Here is a 15,793-nt window from a genome sequence, read left to right on the forward strand (position 1 = left end):
AGTATCTGTGGCATTACTTCCCAATCCTGCCCATGGCTGACCTTTTTCCACCCCCCCACCCTACCCCCCACCCATAATCTTGGAGAGGGGACAGAAAGGAAAGGCCCATCACCAGGAAAGTCTGCAGGTTTCCTTTTAATCAAGGCTCTGCTGAAGGTGTTTTATAGGGGGCTTAGAGCTCCCAAAGCATGAAATGGACATATAATACCACCTGGAACCCCCAAAGCAGGCCAGATCACATGGCCAGCACTGCTGGTCTGCCCAAATCTGAGTAATCAGACTGGGAAATCGTGGGCTACATTTCAAAGCACAGCACTGCCTTCAGCCAGGATGAAGTGGGAGTGAACCCAACTGCCAACAGAGCTGCTGCCATCCCAGGCTAACGGCCAAGTACTGCCACTGCCAGTGAAGACTAGTCCCTTTTTCCTGAAGGGAGTTGTTCAGAGTCCAGCCACCAGCCCTGGGGAGGGAGAGAAGTTAGGATGCCCAGCCAGGGGATGGTCAAGGCTCTGCAGCTCCATCGCCAGCATCCTTAGGAAAGCCACCTCTGGCAGCGGCAACTGGCTGGGGGGGCGCTCCGGGTTTGGCTGAGACGTTCTAGTGGGAATAGAAAGGAAAAAAGTAAGCTTGTGAGGAAGGGCCTTGGATTAAGGCCTGCACGGATATGGCCTCTGGCATTTAGATAGGACTCAACTTTTTCAGAACCTCGCCCAGATCCTAGGAGGTGAAGGGTAAAGCGGCCGGGCGCTTTTCTACTCCCACTCCCCTGAGAAGCAAGGGCTTGGCCGGCCTAGCCAGCGGGCCGACACCCTCTCCTCCTCCTCCACCACCACCACCACCCCCAGCCCAGCCCAGCCCAGCCCAGCCCGAGGTGGGCACTGACCCCACCGCCAGCCGGCTCCGGGCGCCGGCGGCCCAGCTGCCGCAGCATCTCCTCGCAGGCGGCAATGGTGTCCAGGAGCTGCCGCTGCCGCTGCTCCACGGCGTCCAGCAGCTGCTGGGCGCGCTCATCCCGGGGCGGCGGCGGCGGCGGGGGAGGCCTCCCGCCGAGCCCCAGCCCCGCCTTCCCGCGGTCCACGCCGGCAGCCTCCCTGCCGGGGAGAGAGCGAGACACGGACGGTCACGGTCAAGGCCTGCGCTTGCGCGGGGTCCGAGCCCACCTTCCTGCCCTCCCCCACACCCCCGCCCCGACGGGTCCCCTCTCACCCCCGTGACCAGCCTGAGCCCGGGCCCCATTCCATCTCCGCCTGCGCGGCCCGACCACCGCCCCCCTTTCGGCCGCCCCCCCTCCCCAGAGCTGAGCTGAGGCTCCGCTAAGCTGCGCCCCGCCCCGTTCCCACCGGTCTCCTTCAATCCTCCTCGGGGTCGCGGTCCCTTTAAGGTGCCCGGCGCGGAGGTGGGGCCGCGCCTCCCGAGCCGGAAGCTGGTGGTGTGCGTCACTTCCCCCCGGAAGCAGGCCTGGGCGGATGTCTCCGGCGCGTCCCTGCGCGGGGCTGAGGGCCGTCGTGGCTGCCAGCGTGGGGCTGGGTGACGGGCCGGCGGGCTCCGCCCGCAGTGGCCGCCTCCTCCGCCCGCCCTGCCCTGCTCCGGCGGCGCCTGGAGCCCGGTTGTTGCGGCTCCCGGGGAGTGGGGCCGTGCAGGCCGCCAGCCCCGAGCGCGCCGGCTGGACCGCGGCGCTGCGGGCCGCCGTGGCCGAGCTGCGCGCCGGCGCCGTGGTGGCCGTCCCCACCGACACGCTGTACGGCCTGGCCTGCTCGGCCGGCTGTTCGGCAGCACTGGACGCCGTGTACCGCCTCAAGGGCCGCAGCGAGGCGAAGCCGCTGGCCGTGTGCCTGGGCCGCGTGGCCGACGTCTACAGGTGAGGCCGCCCCGACCCGGCCCCGCTGGGGGCGGCACCGCGGGAGGGGCTTCCGGTGACAGGCTTGGGAGACTGAGGCGCCGGGAGCGGGAGGGGCTGTTCCGGGCTCCCCGAAGAATCCGGAACTGGAAATGTGTCCCGAGCCCTTCGCGTGTGCCAGGTCCCCAGCTAGACACTGAGCGACAGCGACGCGTGAGGCCTGTCGGGCCGTGTCCCCCAGGAAGGAAGCAAACCGGGCACTTAATTTTACCAGCGAATGCGTATCCAAGAAAACAAAACAAAACGAATAAATTAGAGAGAGCTCGAAGCTTGTCACGCTTTACCTGTTGTAGTCCCTACAGCTGACGGGGGCTCCAAGCCTGGGTGCTTCTCTGAAGTCCTGCCTTCTGCGCACGCTCTGCTGGAGAGAAAGCAGAAGGGCAGGTGGATCTGCCTAGAGGCCAGGAAAGGCTCAGCATTGGCTCAAGTGCCCTTCGTTCGGAGTAAGTTTGTGCCCCTCTGTTTCCCAGGTACTGCCAGGTGACAGTGCCTGAGGAGCTCCTGCAAGACCTCTTGCCAGGACCAGTAACCCTGGTGATGGAACGCTCCAGGGAGCTCAACAAAGACCTGAACCCCTTTACTACTGTGAGTCGTTTCCTCCTGTGTCTCAGACTTTTTCTGACCATTTGGCTTTTGAAGATCCAGAGTGGACTTATTCTCTATCCTTGTCAACCTTCCTGATAATCCCCTTTCCTCTTGCCTCATAGCTTGTAGGCATCAGGATACCTGACCACGCCTTCATGCAAGACTTAGCCCAGATGTTTGGGGGGCCTCTTGCTCTCACCAGTGCTAACCTCAGCTCGCAGGCCAGTTCTCTGAACATAGAGGTGAGAATTGCCATATTCTTCCCTTAGAAGCCTCAAAGGCCAAAAATGGTTTCCTCTGACCAATGTGGTGGAACTGCCTGGTAGGAGAGTGGCAGCCTTGGGAAGGCTGCTCAGTTGCTATGGGTTGAGGGAGGGCATCCAAATAAACAAAAAAATTTGGGAAGGTTTTATTTCCAAGCTTAAGAGGCCCTGGAAGAATTGATGGGGTTTTTTTTCCTACCATCTTTATTATAATAAGACCAATTTTGACAAAATGATTGTCTTCTCATTGTTAGAGACTTGTTAGGTCACAAGTCATTTTTTTTTTTTTTGTTTTTTCCTTTTTTGGGGGGCGGGGTCCTGGGATTGAACCCAGGACATTGAACTTGCTAGGCAGGCACTTTGCCACTGAGCTACTTCCCAGCCCAGGCCATAAATCTTTACAGTAACGCTGTGAAGAACGATGAAATTAGACCATGAAAAGCTGTCACTTCTGTTCATTCAACCATTTAAGTGGCTAGCTTTTTGTTTTGTTTTGTTTTGTTTTACCAGTCCTGGGCTTGAGCTCAGGGCCTGAGCACTGTCCTTGGACTTTCTCAAGGCTAGAGCTCTACCATTTGAGCCTCAGCACCGCTTCCGGCTTTTTTTCTATGTATGTGGTGCTGAGGAATTGAACCCCGTCTTCATGCATGCTAGGCAAGCACTTTAACCACTAGGCCAAACTCCCAGCCAAGTGGCTAGCTTTTTAACATAAGTTTTGACCTTCATCTCTTATCTCTGCCACAAGGCAGGCCAAAGAAAGAATTATTCTAATCATTTTTGGCTACATAGTTTAGGAGAGATGGGAACGCAAAGAAATTTTGCTCGTTTTTCTTATTAAATTTAAATATAAAGTGACAAAGTTTTCTGTGCCCGGACTTAAGTGAGCTCAGGGGCTTCAGAAATTGAAAAATGCATGTTTTTTATTCTCATATTCTGATGATTTCGCTTGGTCTTGGTTTGCAGGGGCTGATGTGTAGCAAGAAAAGAGGAAAGTTCTTACCTTGTCAACAATCAGTTGACTTGGCCAACATAGTAACTGGTGTTTTTCTGCTCCCTTGAATTCCTAGGCCTAAGGGTATTAAACATTGTGATCAAGTGGGGGAGCTTTAGCTTAGGAAACAGTTCAATCCCCAATTTTGGTAGGGGCAGCCTTACCACACCTTAGACTGAGTGCTGTGGCTTGTGTTTGCAGAGCTCATCCTACTTTACTCTCTGTTCTGACTCACAGTATATTAAGATCCAGATCAGAGTGCTAGACCTCGAAGGACCCATAGTGGTCAAAAATGTCCAGCCACTTTGTTAGGACTAGATGAAGTACCTTTCATATATCCCATGGGTATGGTGTCCCATGGGTACGTCTAGGATCGAAGTGCACATCCATCTCTTTCTCTAATTTATTTGTTTATTTATTTATTTTGTGGGTCATGGGGCTTAAACTCAGCCTGGGCGCACTATTCCAGAGCTCTTGAGCCAAGCCCCAGTTCCCATTTTCTAGAGGTTAATTGGAGATAAGAGTTAGGTCCTTCTGTGCCTGGGCTGGCTTTGAATCTTGATCCTCAGATGTCAGCCTCCTGAGTAGCTATGATTACAGGTGTGACCCATGGCGCCCAGCTCAGAGCTCACATCTGTATGTAGATGCCCACCAGAGTCCTAAGTGTTATACTCGGGCCTCCCTAACAGCAATGAATTTGGTGTCATTTTAAGTTCTACACAGGTGTCACATGGGGCATTTACTCAGAAGAGTGAAACCTGTTAGATGGAGTGCTCTGACAATCCTGACCTTAAACTAAGAGTCGTCTTCTAAAGGAAAATGGCTCCTATTTTAAAATTGAGTTCTTTATCTATATGGAATGTGCAGTGTGACATCATTGCAGATGCCAGCAAACATGGCCATGCTTTTCCTTTCCCTCTTCTCAGGAGTTCCAAGACCTCTGGCCTCACTTGTCCCTGGTCATTGATGGGGGACCAATTGGGGATGACCAGAGTCCTGAATGTCGCCTTGGTTCTACTGTGGTTGACTTATCTGTGCCTGGAAAATTTGGCATTATTCGTCCAGGCTGGTAAGTCTCCTTGCTGTGCTATGAAGGTACAATTTTAGGGATGTTAGAGAAATGAAACAGAGCTTTACAAGTAAAAGTTCTTACTTAGCTCTTGCTCGGGGCAGGGAGGAGAAGAATGCAGATAGATGTGAAGAAATGGCAGGTACAATGGGATTTGCTATTGGTTCCTGCCTTTTTAGGATCCATCAAGTGTTTGATTAATAAAGCATGAGACTAGTACTTTAGAAGCCCCTAGTCAGCAGACTGTTAGACTCGGAGCTCTGAGAAGTTAACAGTAACTAACTGCTATGTCCTCCTCAGTGCCCTGGAAAATACTACAGCCATCCTCCAACGGAAGTATGGGCTGCTCCCTTCACATGGGTCCTGCTCCTGACAGGAGGGAGGACCAAGGACGCTGCTGGATACTATGTGTCTGTCCGATGCTGTTTGTCAGGCCTCATTTGCAGAGGCCAGTGGAGCCATGTCCTTACCCCAGTCCTTTTGGCAACATGTCTTTCTAGACATTGCATTACCCGAAACTGCTGGTTTATCCTCACACTTGTTAGAGGGGATGGATTATATTTATTCCATAGTTTCATATATCTGCCAAAAGTTGAATAAAGATTAAGAACATTCCTAGGGTGACCTAACTGATAATGGTTTCTTCCTTTCTTCCCTCTTTTAAATTGTGGAATAATTTAAACCAGGCAGGCATGGTAGTGCATGTGCCTGAAAGCAAAGCCTTACAATCCCAGCACTCACCAGTACTCAGAAGGTTTGTGAGTTCAAGGATGTCTTGAGCTATGATGTTGTGTTCAAGCCAACTGGGTTACATAGAAAGACCCTGTCTCAAAAATAATAATTTTAAGTAACAGATTTAGAAGCTAGTGAGAGCTTCCTCTCTGGTGAGTTCAAACCAACTAGAATTGCTAGTATAAAGTCCCAAGGGATCAGTAACAAGGGTTTGGGCTCCTGAAGCTGGATTCTTGTTAGAATAAACATTGTAAAGCTGTAGAGCAAGCACCTTCCTTTGAGCCCGGAGACAATCATTTTGATCTAAAGATGAAAATCTAGGAGAGGAATCCAAATTAAACATCTGAAAACAAATCCGTAACATCCTTTTCAGTCAGTACTTTATTTATCCCTAAAATAAATTAAATTATATACATAATTTAACTCTAATGTTTAGTCCACAGCCTTTTACTTTATTTATATGTATATGAGGTGCTATATATAATTTTTGGGCATTTTGAACTTTAATAAAAAATGCTATTAAACACATTTGTAAATGGTTTATTTTTTTCTGAATTACTTTCATAGACTATGATTACCAGGTCAAAATTATATGCATTTATGGCTCTTGATGTAGATTTGCCCTCAAAAGAACCGAATCAAATGTACTGCTTTCAGCAATGTGTGAGGCAGCTACCTCTTTATGCTGGCCTTGCCATGTTTTTCACATTGGGTATGTGTAAAATGAAATCACTACAGGCCAATATCTAGCCCTTTCCACTGTCCCTGCCCACCTTGGTTTCCCTAGTGAAAGCACAAGCTAGTGCCAGGCTGATGGGGTTTCTGTCAGTTACTCAGGTCTTTGTGCCCTTAAGTAGGACCCTAGGTTCCATTTTCCCTTCCCCTCGTACCCTATTTCCCAGAATTGTGATTCAGTCTCGAGTCTAGAAGCCTTAGTGCAGTGGTTTCCAGTGCACACTGCCTCAATTTTAAGAGTCTTGCCATGGTATTCCATGGGCCTACTTTATTGGGGCCTTTGCAATTAACATATTAGTTTCTAAGTACGCACTTAGTCATTTTTTTTTAAGTTGATCTACTCTTCCTTGTGCCAAAACTAGAGTCAGCCCAGTCCTAAATCAATTGGTCATAGAATCTGAAGTCAAGATTCATGAGGTCTTAAGAGCAAGAAACCTGTACTTGAGGATACTACTTATTATAAATCGTAAGAAAGTGAAAGTGACTGTACTAAGGGCCTCATCCCATTCAGGCAGCTAAAGGGAGTGGATGTTCTGATCCTTTCCCTGCATGGAGAGTTCTCTGGAAAAACAGCCTGGAAATAAGAGTGAAACTGGAAGGAAAAAAACGAGAAGACTGCACCTAGGCACTAGCTACTAGGCCACACCAAACAGTAGAAGCTTATAAATAAACTTTGGGGACAAGACCTTCCTCAGTCAGGTTTGCCCCAGCACCAGGCTCGTAGTATAGTGCTCAGTTAATGGATGTGTGAATGCAATTGTTCCTGATAACTGGATCCAGTTAGGAGGATCTGGAAGCGGAAGCCCGTTCCCTTTAAGTCAAGTATGTTTCCCTATCTTTTTTTTTTTTCAGTCATGGGACTTGAACTCTGGGTCTGGGTGCTCTCTCTGAGCTCTTCAGCTCAAGGCTAGCACTCTACTTGGGCCACAGCACCACTTCCTGTTTTCTGGTGGTTAATTGGAGATGAGCCGTGCCTGGGCTGGCTCTGAACCTCAATCCTCAGATCTCAGCCTCCTGAGTAGCTAGGATTATAGGTGTGAGCCACTGGCACCTGGCTGTTTCCCTATCTTTGAGAAAACAGATGATGCTGGAAAGAGGCCTGAAGAGAAGATAAAGACTGGCAGAGGGAGCAGGGTGCAAGCTGGCTTAACCCTGAGACCCTTCCTGTAGCAGTGACTGGACAACGCTACATAAACCACCACCTTCCACAGAGCTTAACGCCAGAAGAATTCTGTGGAACTTCTAAGGCTGTGGAGCTACCCTGCCCTGGGTTGTGGGCAAGTCACCTGCTAGCCCAGTACCCCAACACCACCTGCCTGGGCCCTGTAGAAGCATGATGGCCCACCAAGAAGCACCCAGCTGTTTATTTTGGGGACCAGTAAGTGGTCCCACACAATGCTACCCTCCAGTGAGGCTTGAATGTCAGCCCCTCACATTAGCCACTGCTCCTTCTCCTTGATGAAGTGCTCTGCCCATCGTCGAGTCAGCTGCAGATACAGGCTGGGTTGATGAGGCAGGTAGTCCAAATACAGGCGAGCTGGTGTCTTCTTTGGAATGGCCTTCTCAATCTGTGTGCCCTCATGCCACTCGTTGAAGGAGGTGATGGAAACAATCTCGGGCCTCACACTCAGGGCAGCCTGCAAGGCTGTCTCATAGTACTTGCCATTGACCCTATTTCTTGTATTGTGATTGTTCCAAGGCCTAATGCTGGTATCAATGTAGCCAGGACCCACACTGGGAATGAACATGAGGTTGTTGGCATCACAAAAGTTCTTCACAGCTTTCCAGTTCTGATGGGAGGAGCCAAAGGAGAAACCATTGGAGGCAAAATAGGTGTACATGCCATCAAATCCTGCAGCCAGGATGTCGTGGGTGTGGCCTTCCTCTACCAACAGCGCTATGAAGACCCCATCATAGGGGGAATTGCGGATCGAATGGGGCCCATTAGGTGTCAGGAGGTGGGCCCATGCCTCTGGAGACGTCAGGTATGAGTCATAGATGTAAAACAGTGGGAGGCTCTTGCCCATGCTGTTCTTATATCGGTAAAACGCACCATGGGAGCCATACCTGAAGGACAGGAGGAAGGAACCTGAGTCACATGTGAGAAACCAGCATAGCTGTAAGATGACTGAGGTGGTTCTCATGCACAGCACATCTTAGGATTCAGCTAGCATCCAGTTAGACTTATCTTCTTCTCCTAGCTGGGTCATTCCTAAACCTCACTCCATACTGAGCCAAGCTACCACCATCTTTCATCCGGACAGTGGTAGTAGCTACTTAGCTGGTATCTGATTTGTTCTGGCCTCCCCAAGTCTCTTCTCTTTAAAATATAACTCACACCTTGACCCCTTACCAGGAGCTAAGAAGCCCCATCTTCTCCTTTCATTGTGACCACCTTCTGCACTTCTTCATTCCCTTGTCTTGTCTTTTTTTTGGGGGGGTGGGGGGATTAGTTATGGGGCTTGAACACAGGGCCAGGGCTCTGTCCCTGAGCTTCTCTATGGTCAAGGCCAGTGCTACACCTTTTGAGCCACAGTGCCACTTCTAGCTTTTTCTGTTTTTGTGGTACTGAGGAATTGATCCCAGGACTTAATGCATGCTAGGCAAGCACTCAACCTCTCGACCACATTCCCAGCCTCACTCCCTTGTCTTGTCTAGCTTATCCCTTCTTAGGCTTTTTAAAACCTTTCCTTCTTCCAGCCCTCTATGAAACTTCCCCCCTCAGATCTTTTAGATATGAACCATTTTCCAGGGCCTTACCTCCCCCTCTTCCCCTCCCCCCCCTTTCTCTCTCTCTCCCTCTCTCTCTCTCTTTCTCTCCTCTCTCTCCTCTCTCTCTCTCCTCTGTCTCTCTCCTCTCTCTCTCCTCTCTCTCTCTCTCTCTCTCTCTCTCTCTCTCTCTCTCTCTCTCTCTCTCTCTCTCTCTCTCTCTCTCTCTCTCTCTCTCTCGTGTGTTTATTTCTCGCAGTTCTGGAATCTGGGCAGTTCAAAATCATGATGCCCAAGAGAGTTTTTGGTCAGCGCTCACTCCCTGACTGATAATGGCAAATGGCCACCATCTCATACTTAGAAACCTGAGAGCAAGAACTAAATTTTTATTCTTGTCAGCTCACATGTCCCCTAGAGAGGTGTACTTTTTATTTTTTTTTCAGTCTAGGGCTTGAATTCAGACCCTAAACACTGTCCCTGATCTTCTTTTGCTCAAGGCTAGCACTCTGCCACTTGAACCACAGCACCACTTCTAGCTTTTGTGATTTTGTGTTTATGTGGTTCTGAGGAATCACACAACATGCAAAGCACTATACCACTAAGCCACATTTCCAGCCCATGGATCACCCATTCTAAGTAGGTTTAATATGTATATGTGTTCTAATACTGTAGTTTGAATTCAGTACCTCATTTTCTTACTTTCTAGCTCACAGCTGAGGGGTTTTTTTTTTTTGGTCTTGTTTTTGGTTTTGTGGGTTTTTTTTTTTGTTTGTTTGTTTGTTTTTTGCCAGTTCTGGGGCTTGGACTCAGGGCCTGAGCACTGTCCTTGGGCATTCCTCAAGGCTAGAGTTCTACCACTTGAGGCACAGTACCACTTCTGGCTCTTTTTTTATGATTTTTTTTATTGTAATTAGTAAAAGGGTTACATGATATTTGCCAGATAGAAGGTGCATTAATTCACATACATTGATACCCTTTCACATGTCTTGGTACCCATTACCCTCCCCCCCACACCCCCAACTTCTGGCTTTTTCTATGTATGTGGTATTGAAAAGTCCAACCTGAGTCTTCCTGCATGCTAAGCAAGCATTACCACTAGGCCAAACTCCTGGCCCAAGAAAAAGACTTTATGAGTGATAGTGTGCAAGCACTATAAAAATCATGTATATGTTAGGTAACTCAGAGCTTTTGAAACTTGCCTCTACTCAGATTATAGGCTGCAGGACTGGGTTGACATTCAGGTTGTTTGACTCCAAGTCCAGCACCCTCTTCCTCTAAAACAACTATGGGGAGGGACTTGTGTGGTTCAAGTGGTAGAACAACTACGTAGCAAGTGCAAGGCCCTGAGCTCAACCTCAGTGCCACCAAACTAAAATCCCTTATCATGTGTGTGTCTCATACTTGACTGTCAACCTACTCCTACCTTCATTCCCATCAACACCCCAGCCCCTGGAGCAGGCTTACGTGTCAATGATGTACTTGATATTGTCGTGTACAGTGATGTCATCCCGGCCCTTGTAGGGTTGGATGTGGAAGGCCACCTGTGACAAGCAGAGCAGTTACTGGTCAGTGGATATAAGTCCATGGGTCATCCTGGTGGGCTATTGCAGAGTGGCTGACAAATCCTTCTCTTTGCCAGCTCCAGTGAGTGGCACCGGCTTCACTGGAAGCCGTGTGCCAATCAGTGGATGGGAAGGAGCTCTGTCTGTTCGGTGTGGGCTCAGGGATGAGGAGTGGGCCCTTCTGTGTCCTTCCTCTACCACAGCAGTGGGGATTGATATTGGTATGTCTAGGGGAAATGGCCACACGTTTAGCTCATGTCCTACCTGAAGGTAAGCCTCTCTGCTGTGCACCTAGATTGTGTTCCACTCCTTTTGGCTCAACATTGCTTCCAGAATTCAGTCTGAATTCAGTCTGCTGCCTTATTAGGCTCTTGCCTAGCCTTATTTAAAGACAGGGTCTCTAACCTATATTAAGTTTTCTCAGAATTCAAGAAAGTATGAGTGGTATAGGCATGATTACGACCTTCCCTCAGTACCACACTCACTAATGGTTAGCTATTCCTGAACAGCTGCTAAGAGCTCTCCTAGAGGCACTCTGGGCAGAAACTCACCTGGATATTGTACTGCTGGGCGGTGTCCAGAATGGCTGGTACCAGGTCATCTGAGGGCTCCCCATTATCGTCAGCCATGCCAGGTGGGTACCAAGAGAGAACTAGGACGCCTGATACAGGACACAGACATAGTATGAGATACAGGGTGCCCTCTCCCAAACCAATTCCAGCTGCAAAATAATTCCTAAAAATTCTGAGCCAGGTTCATACCGGGCAGATCAGATCCCAGAGCATCAAGCTGTGGAGCTGTCCGCACAGGAGGTGCTGAAGTTCTGCTGCCAAGGGAGCAGAAGCATGCCACACCAGCATGAAGCCCAAACCTGCAGTACATCCGCAAGTGGCAGAACAAACAGGAGCAGCAGCCACCACACTACTGCCTCCCTAGAAAAGGCACACACCTAGGGTCCTCGTGGACAAGAGCCCTGACTAGATGTCAACTCCTTGTGTACCACAGGCTACAGCAGTTTTGCCTTGACTTCCATTGGCCCCTCTACTATAAACCCAAACAATGTCCCTAGATCCTTGTTTTATTTATCTTTGTATACTTCTCACCCACCACTTTGTAATTCATTTATCTTGTCCCTTTCTGTGTTCTTTCTTCTTTCCTTCCTCTCTTCTCTTAGAAAAGACTTGTTATGTAGCACTGCTAGCCCCTAATGGGTGATCCTTCTACCTCAGCCTCTCAAGAGCTAGAGTTACAGGCCTGGGCCGCCAGGCCAGGCTTCTGTCATTCCATTTTCTTCCTATTTAAAAGCCATCACCAGGCATGCAGGATTCAGTGACAAAATCCGAACCAAGCCTCCAGTGTGGGAAGATCCCAGGGCCCTGTCTTCTAGTTGGGCATTTGATGAAAACTCCTGTCTCTGCCCAGCAACCTGGGCAAACTTTCTCCTCTGCAGCCAGCAGAAACAAATAGCTGCTGCTTTCTTCTGCACCTGGTGTGAAAGCAGAGGCCATCCCAGCCCGTACTCATTCATTCCACGACTCCACGCGTCTGGGGGGTTTCCTGGGCTTTGCTTTCTTGCATCTTGGAAGACCGGTAGATTTGAAGCCTGCTGCCCTCTCCCTGCTGTCGCTGCCTGGGACAAATCTGGCACGCACCCAACAGCTCGGCCCTATAGCAGGGCCTTGGAGCCGATGGGGTCAGGATGGACAAAGGGAATACTAGAAGGAAGGTGCATTGCTAAGTAATGGGCCCAGATGAGAGCCGGAGGGATAAGAATTCAGGCTGGCAGGGAGGGGGGTGGTGAGGGGACAGCAGGGGTTGGGGCGGGGTGGGGCGTAAGGCTCACCGATGGCTGCTTCCTTGAGCTGGGTCATGTGCTCTCTCAGCACATCGGGGTCCCGGGAGCTGTAAGGCCCCAGCTCCGGGTAGAAGCTGGAGCCCAAGTCGTCGGGAGGGCTGTGGCGGCCGCGGGGGTAGCTGGCCGAGATCTTGGGGTCCCAGTGCGGCACCATGACGTGGTCCCAGTGGATGTAGTGGCCCTCGCGCCGCGGGCTGCCGTACCACGAGTAGTAGAAGGCGTGCAGGTCGGAGTAGACGCTCAGGCTCCGCCCGGGGGCGGGCTCGGCCTCCGCGGGGCCCGGCCCGGGCGAGCTGCGGGGGTCCGCGGTGCGGGGCGCCGGCGGGGGCGGCGGCGGGGCGGCGGGGGCGGCCGGGGCGCGGGCGGCGAGGGCAAGCGCCCCCTCCGGATGCCGCTCAAAGGGCGCCAGCTCCGGGCCCGGGCCCAGGGCCGGCAGCCCATCGGGGGCCTTGAGCGTCCGCAGGCCCATGAGGGTGCCGAAGGCGAAGAGCAGCACCAGGAACAGCGCGATGCAGGCGCGGCGCCGACGCCGGGCCATGGCGGCCTCTGCAGTCCCGGCTCCCGCGGCCGGTCGGTCCCGCTACCTGGCCGCCCGCCGCGCCATGGCCGCCCGCCCGGGTCCCCCGCGCCCGGCTCCCCACGTCCCACGGAGACGGCGGCGCCGCGCGTTGTGGGCGGCTCCCGGCCTCTTCCCGCAGTGCGGGCGGGCCCCGCACACAGAGAACGCAGGCGGCGCAGACCAAGTGGCGCGAGCCGAGGGGGGACTGGGCCGGGGCAGACCAAGTGCAGAGCGTCGAGCCGCGCGCCGGGCTCCGGGGCCGCGATCCCGGCCATCTCCGGCAGGGCCTCCCAGGGGGGGAGAGGGGCGCGGCGCTGAGGGCGCAGAGAGCGGGGAAGCGGGGTCTGCGGCTCCCCTAGGACCGCCCCGCGGGGCTCGCGCTGAGACCCCCGCCGCCGAGCGCGGTCCCCGCCTTCGCCGTCGCTTCCGCGGCTCCGCAGCCTAGGGAAGGCTCATGGAAAGGAGAGGCCAGGCCTGAGTTGCCAGGTTTGACTTGCCAGGCGGCAGGCACGCACGGGGCCTGGGCCAGTCAGCCCACCTCTGGCCGCAAAGCGCCCCGGTGTCCCTCCTTGCAGGGGGAGGCTTGCTTGGCACAGGCTTGGCACAATGCGCACTTAATACATGCTCTCCATTTCCCCCCAGTCACAGATCCTGCTGTCAGTCTAGATTTTAATTTTTTATTTATTGTTATGATTATTTTGCCGGTTCTGGGCCTTGAATTAGGACCTGGGCACTGTCCCTGAGCCTCTCTGTGCTCAAGGTTAGAGCCACAGTGCCACTTCCGGCTCTGTTTATGTGGGACTGAGGAATCGAGCCCAGGGCTTCATGCATGCTAGGCAAGCACTCTACCAGCTAAGCCACCTTCCCAGCCCCCAGCCTGGGCCTTAGTTCCTTGTTAGTTACCAAGTGCTCCAGAACAGGATCTAGGCACTCCATTCCTAGGGCCATTTGTTGAGTGAATACTAGACCCTGGTGTGACAGTACATTTTTCTCAACATCAGTTGAGTTCGAACTCTGTTCATTATTTCATTTTTCCTGAAATGGATGTGGAGCAGCAAGGATGAAAAATGTTTGTTGATAGAATTCACGTACACGTGTGTGTTTATATGTGTGTGTGTGTGTGTGTGTGTGTGTGTGTCTGTTGGTCATGGAGCTTGAACTCGGGACTTGGCCTTGTCCCTCAGCTTTTTGCTCAAGAGTAGCACTCTACCACTTGAGGCACATCTCCACTTAGAGCTTTTTTGGTGGATAATTGGAGATGAATCACATGGACTTTCCTCGCAGGCTGGCTTTGAACTGTGATCCTCAAATCTCAGCCTCCTGAGTAGCTAGGATTACAGGTGTGAGCCACCAGCACCCAGCAGAATTCACATTTCTAAGTGTTCGTGAGGTAGAACTTGCTTTCAGGTCCAAGTTGCAGACACCTAGTTCAAACTGACTTCAGCCAGATTGAAAGGAATCAGCTCAGGAAGGAAGAAGCCCACTAATAGGGCAGAATGGTAGATTTCCATCTCAGCAATGCCCTTAGAAATGGAGATGTCCCCACATGGACTTCACACTAGATCCAGCTCCCTTAAGATCACAAAATGGCTGCCTCCGTAGCAGTTCTTTTACCCCAGGAAGATTCATATTACTTTTCCAGAAATCCTGGGCAAACATCTTGAGCCAGGTTGTAATAACGTGGCAGGCTTAGCTGCCACATTGTTTTTGTTTCTGTAAAAATGCTTGACCTGCTCACCCACCTGTGAGTACTTACGACCACCTGCATGTGGTCTCGTCCTTGTGGTTATTGACTATGGGCATTGTAAGATGACTACCACCTATGTGTGGTGTTTCCCTTTAAAAGCTCAGCCCCACTGAAGGTCAAGCCTGCTCTCTATTAGCCCGAAGGTGGAGAGTAGCTGCTGCACTGCTATTAAATCGACTCCTAGCTTGGTTCACTGAGTGCTGGTGGGTCTACTGCTGGGGCAGTCGGGGTCCCCCAAAATGGCTGGGATTACACTGACATTACAAGCATGTGCCATCTCTTAGTTTACTTTTTTTTTTTTTTTGCCAGTCCTGGGGCTTGAACTCAGGGCCTGGGCACTGTCTTTGGACACTTTTTGCTCAAGGCTAGCGTTCTGCCACTTGAGCTATAGCATCACTTCTGGCTTTTTCTTAGTATGTGGTGCAGAGGAATGGAATCCGGGGCTTTGTGCATGCTAGCAGAGCAGGGTTTGTTTTTTTTTTGTTTTTTTTTTTTTTAGCACTCTTTGCCTCCTGACCAGCAGGAAGGGCAAAGAGAACATGCCCCAACTAAGACGAGACCGAGAAAGGATAGGGCCAGCTGGCTGACTTCACCCAGCCCTCCCTTCTCCAGAGGGAAGACACAGACGCGCCAGGGAGAATGTCAAGGCAGACTCAGTTTATTGGGAAAATACAAGGGGATAAGAAGCAGGAGTAGGCAGGACAGGGGGAGGTAGGTGTGGTCAGAGAGGGCGGCGGGGCCAATCCATGGGTTCGAGATAGCCTTATTTTATATCACAAACCACAGCCAACCTTCCCAACCAGGAGACAGCATGGTTGGATTTCCAAAACCAGGAAGTGAGCACTGGGCCACGAGGTAAGCCTTTTACCCTTGATGTGACGTGCCCCACACACTCTACCACTAGGCTACGCCACTGACCCTGTGAGATTATCTCCAATTAACCACCCCCAAACTGGAAGTGGTACTATGGCTCAAGTGGTAGAGTGCTATCCTTTTGTAGAAAGAGGCTCAGGGACAGTGCCCAGGCTCTGAGCTCAAGCCCCACAAATGAAAACAAACAATTAAATTTTACTTTCCTTGGAAGGCAGA

General features: G+C 51.6%; 3 protein-coding genes across 5 annotated transcripts; 1 reads left to right on the top strand and 2 right to left on the bottom strand.

Moving 5' to 3' along the window:
• Nucleotides 1–120: 120 nt before the first annotated feature.
• On the bottom strand, nucleotides 121–1,423 carry C6H1orf122 (chromosome 6 C1orf122 homolog). Of its 2 annotated transcripts, none has more exons than XM_090335192.1 (3): nucleotides 1,341–1,423; nucleotides 884–1,091; nucleotides 121–597 (listed from the first exon to the last, which is right to left on the bottom strand). In XM_090335192.1, the coding sequence occupies exons 2-3, from the start codon at nucleotides 929–931 to the stop codon at nucleotides 502–504; spliced, it is 144 nt and encodes a 47-aa protein (XP_090191318.1). In that variant the 5' UTR covers nucleotides 932–1,091; nucleotides 1,341–1,423; the 3' UTR covers nucleotides 121–501. The 2 variants fall into 2 exon arrangements, with proteins under 2 accessions (XP_090191318.1, XP_090191317.1); XM_090335191.1 differs by lacking the exon at nucleotides 1,341–1,423 and adding an exon at nucleotides 1,207–1,332.
• Nucleotides 1,424–1,466: 43 nt separating this feature from the next.
• On the top strand, nucleotides 1,467–5,278 carry Yrdc (yrdC N6-threonylcarbamoyltransferase domain containing). Its single transcript, XM_090335190.1, has 5 exons — nucleotides 1,467–1,858; nucleotides 2,368–2,482; nucleotides 2,605–2,724; nucleotides 4,663–4,805; nucleotides 5,106–5,278. Exons 1-5 carry the CDS (start codon nucleotides 1,467–1,469, stop codon nucleotides 5,176–5,178), a joined length of 843 nt encoding a protein of 280 aa, XP_090191316.1. The 3' UTR covers nucleotides 5,179–5,278.
• A 628-nt stretch (nucleotides 5,279–5,906) lies between these two features.
• Maneal (mannosidase endo-alpha like) lies at nucleotides 5,907–12,936 on the bottom strand. 2 transcript variants are annotated; one of them, XM_090335188.1, is made up of 4 exons: nucleotides 12,387–12,936; nucleotides 11,095–11,204; nucleotides 10,446–10,522; nucleotides 5,907–8,339 (listed from the first exon to the last, which is right to left on the bottom strand). In XM_090335188.1, exons 1-4 carry the CDS (start codon nucleotides 12,934–12,936, stop codon nucleotides 7,703–7,705), a joined length of 1,374 nt encoding a protein of 457 aa, XP_090191314.1. In that variant the 3' UTR covers nucleotides 5,907–7,702. The 2 variants fall into 2 exon arrangements, with proteins under 2 accessions (XP_090191314.1, XP_090191315.1); XM_090335189.1 differs by lacking the exon at nucleotides 10,446–10,522 and having other exon boundaries at nucleotides 12,387–12,470.
• Nucleotides 12,937–15,793: the final 2,857 nt, after the last annotated feature.

The sequence above is a fragment of the Megascapheus bottae genome, chromosome 6 (assembly GCF_031878675.1).
Source record: "Megascapheus bottae isolate mThoBot1 chromosome 6, mThoBot2.hap1, whole genome shotgun sequence".
NCBI classification, from domain to species: domain Eukaryota; kingdom Metazoa; phylum Chordata; class Mammalia; order Rodentia; family Geomyidae; genus Megascapheus; species Megascapheus bottae.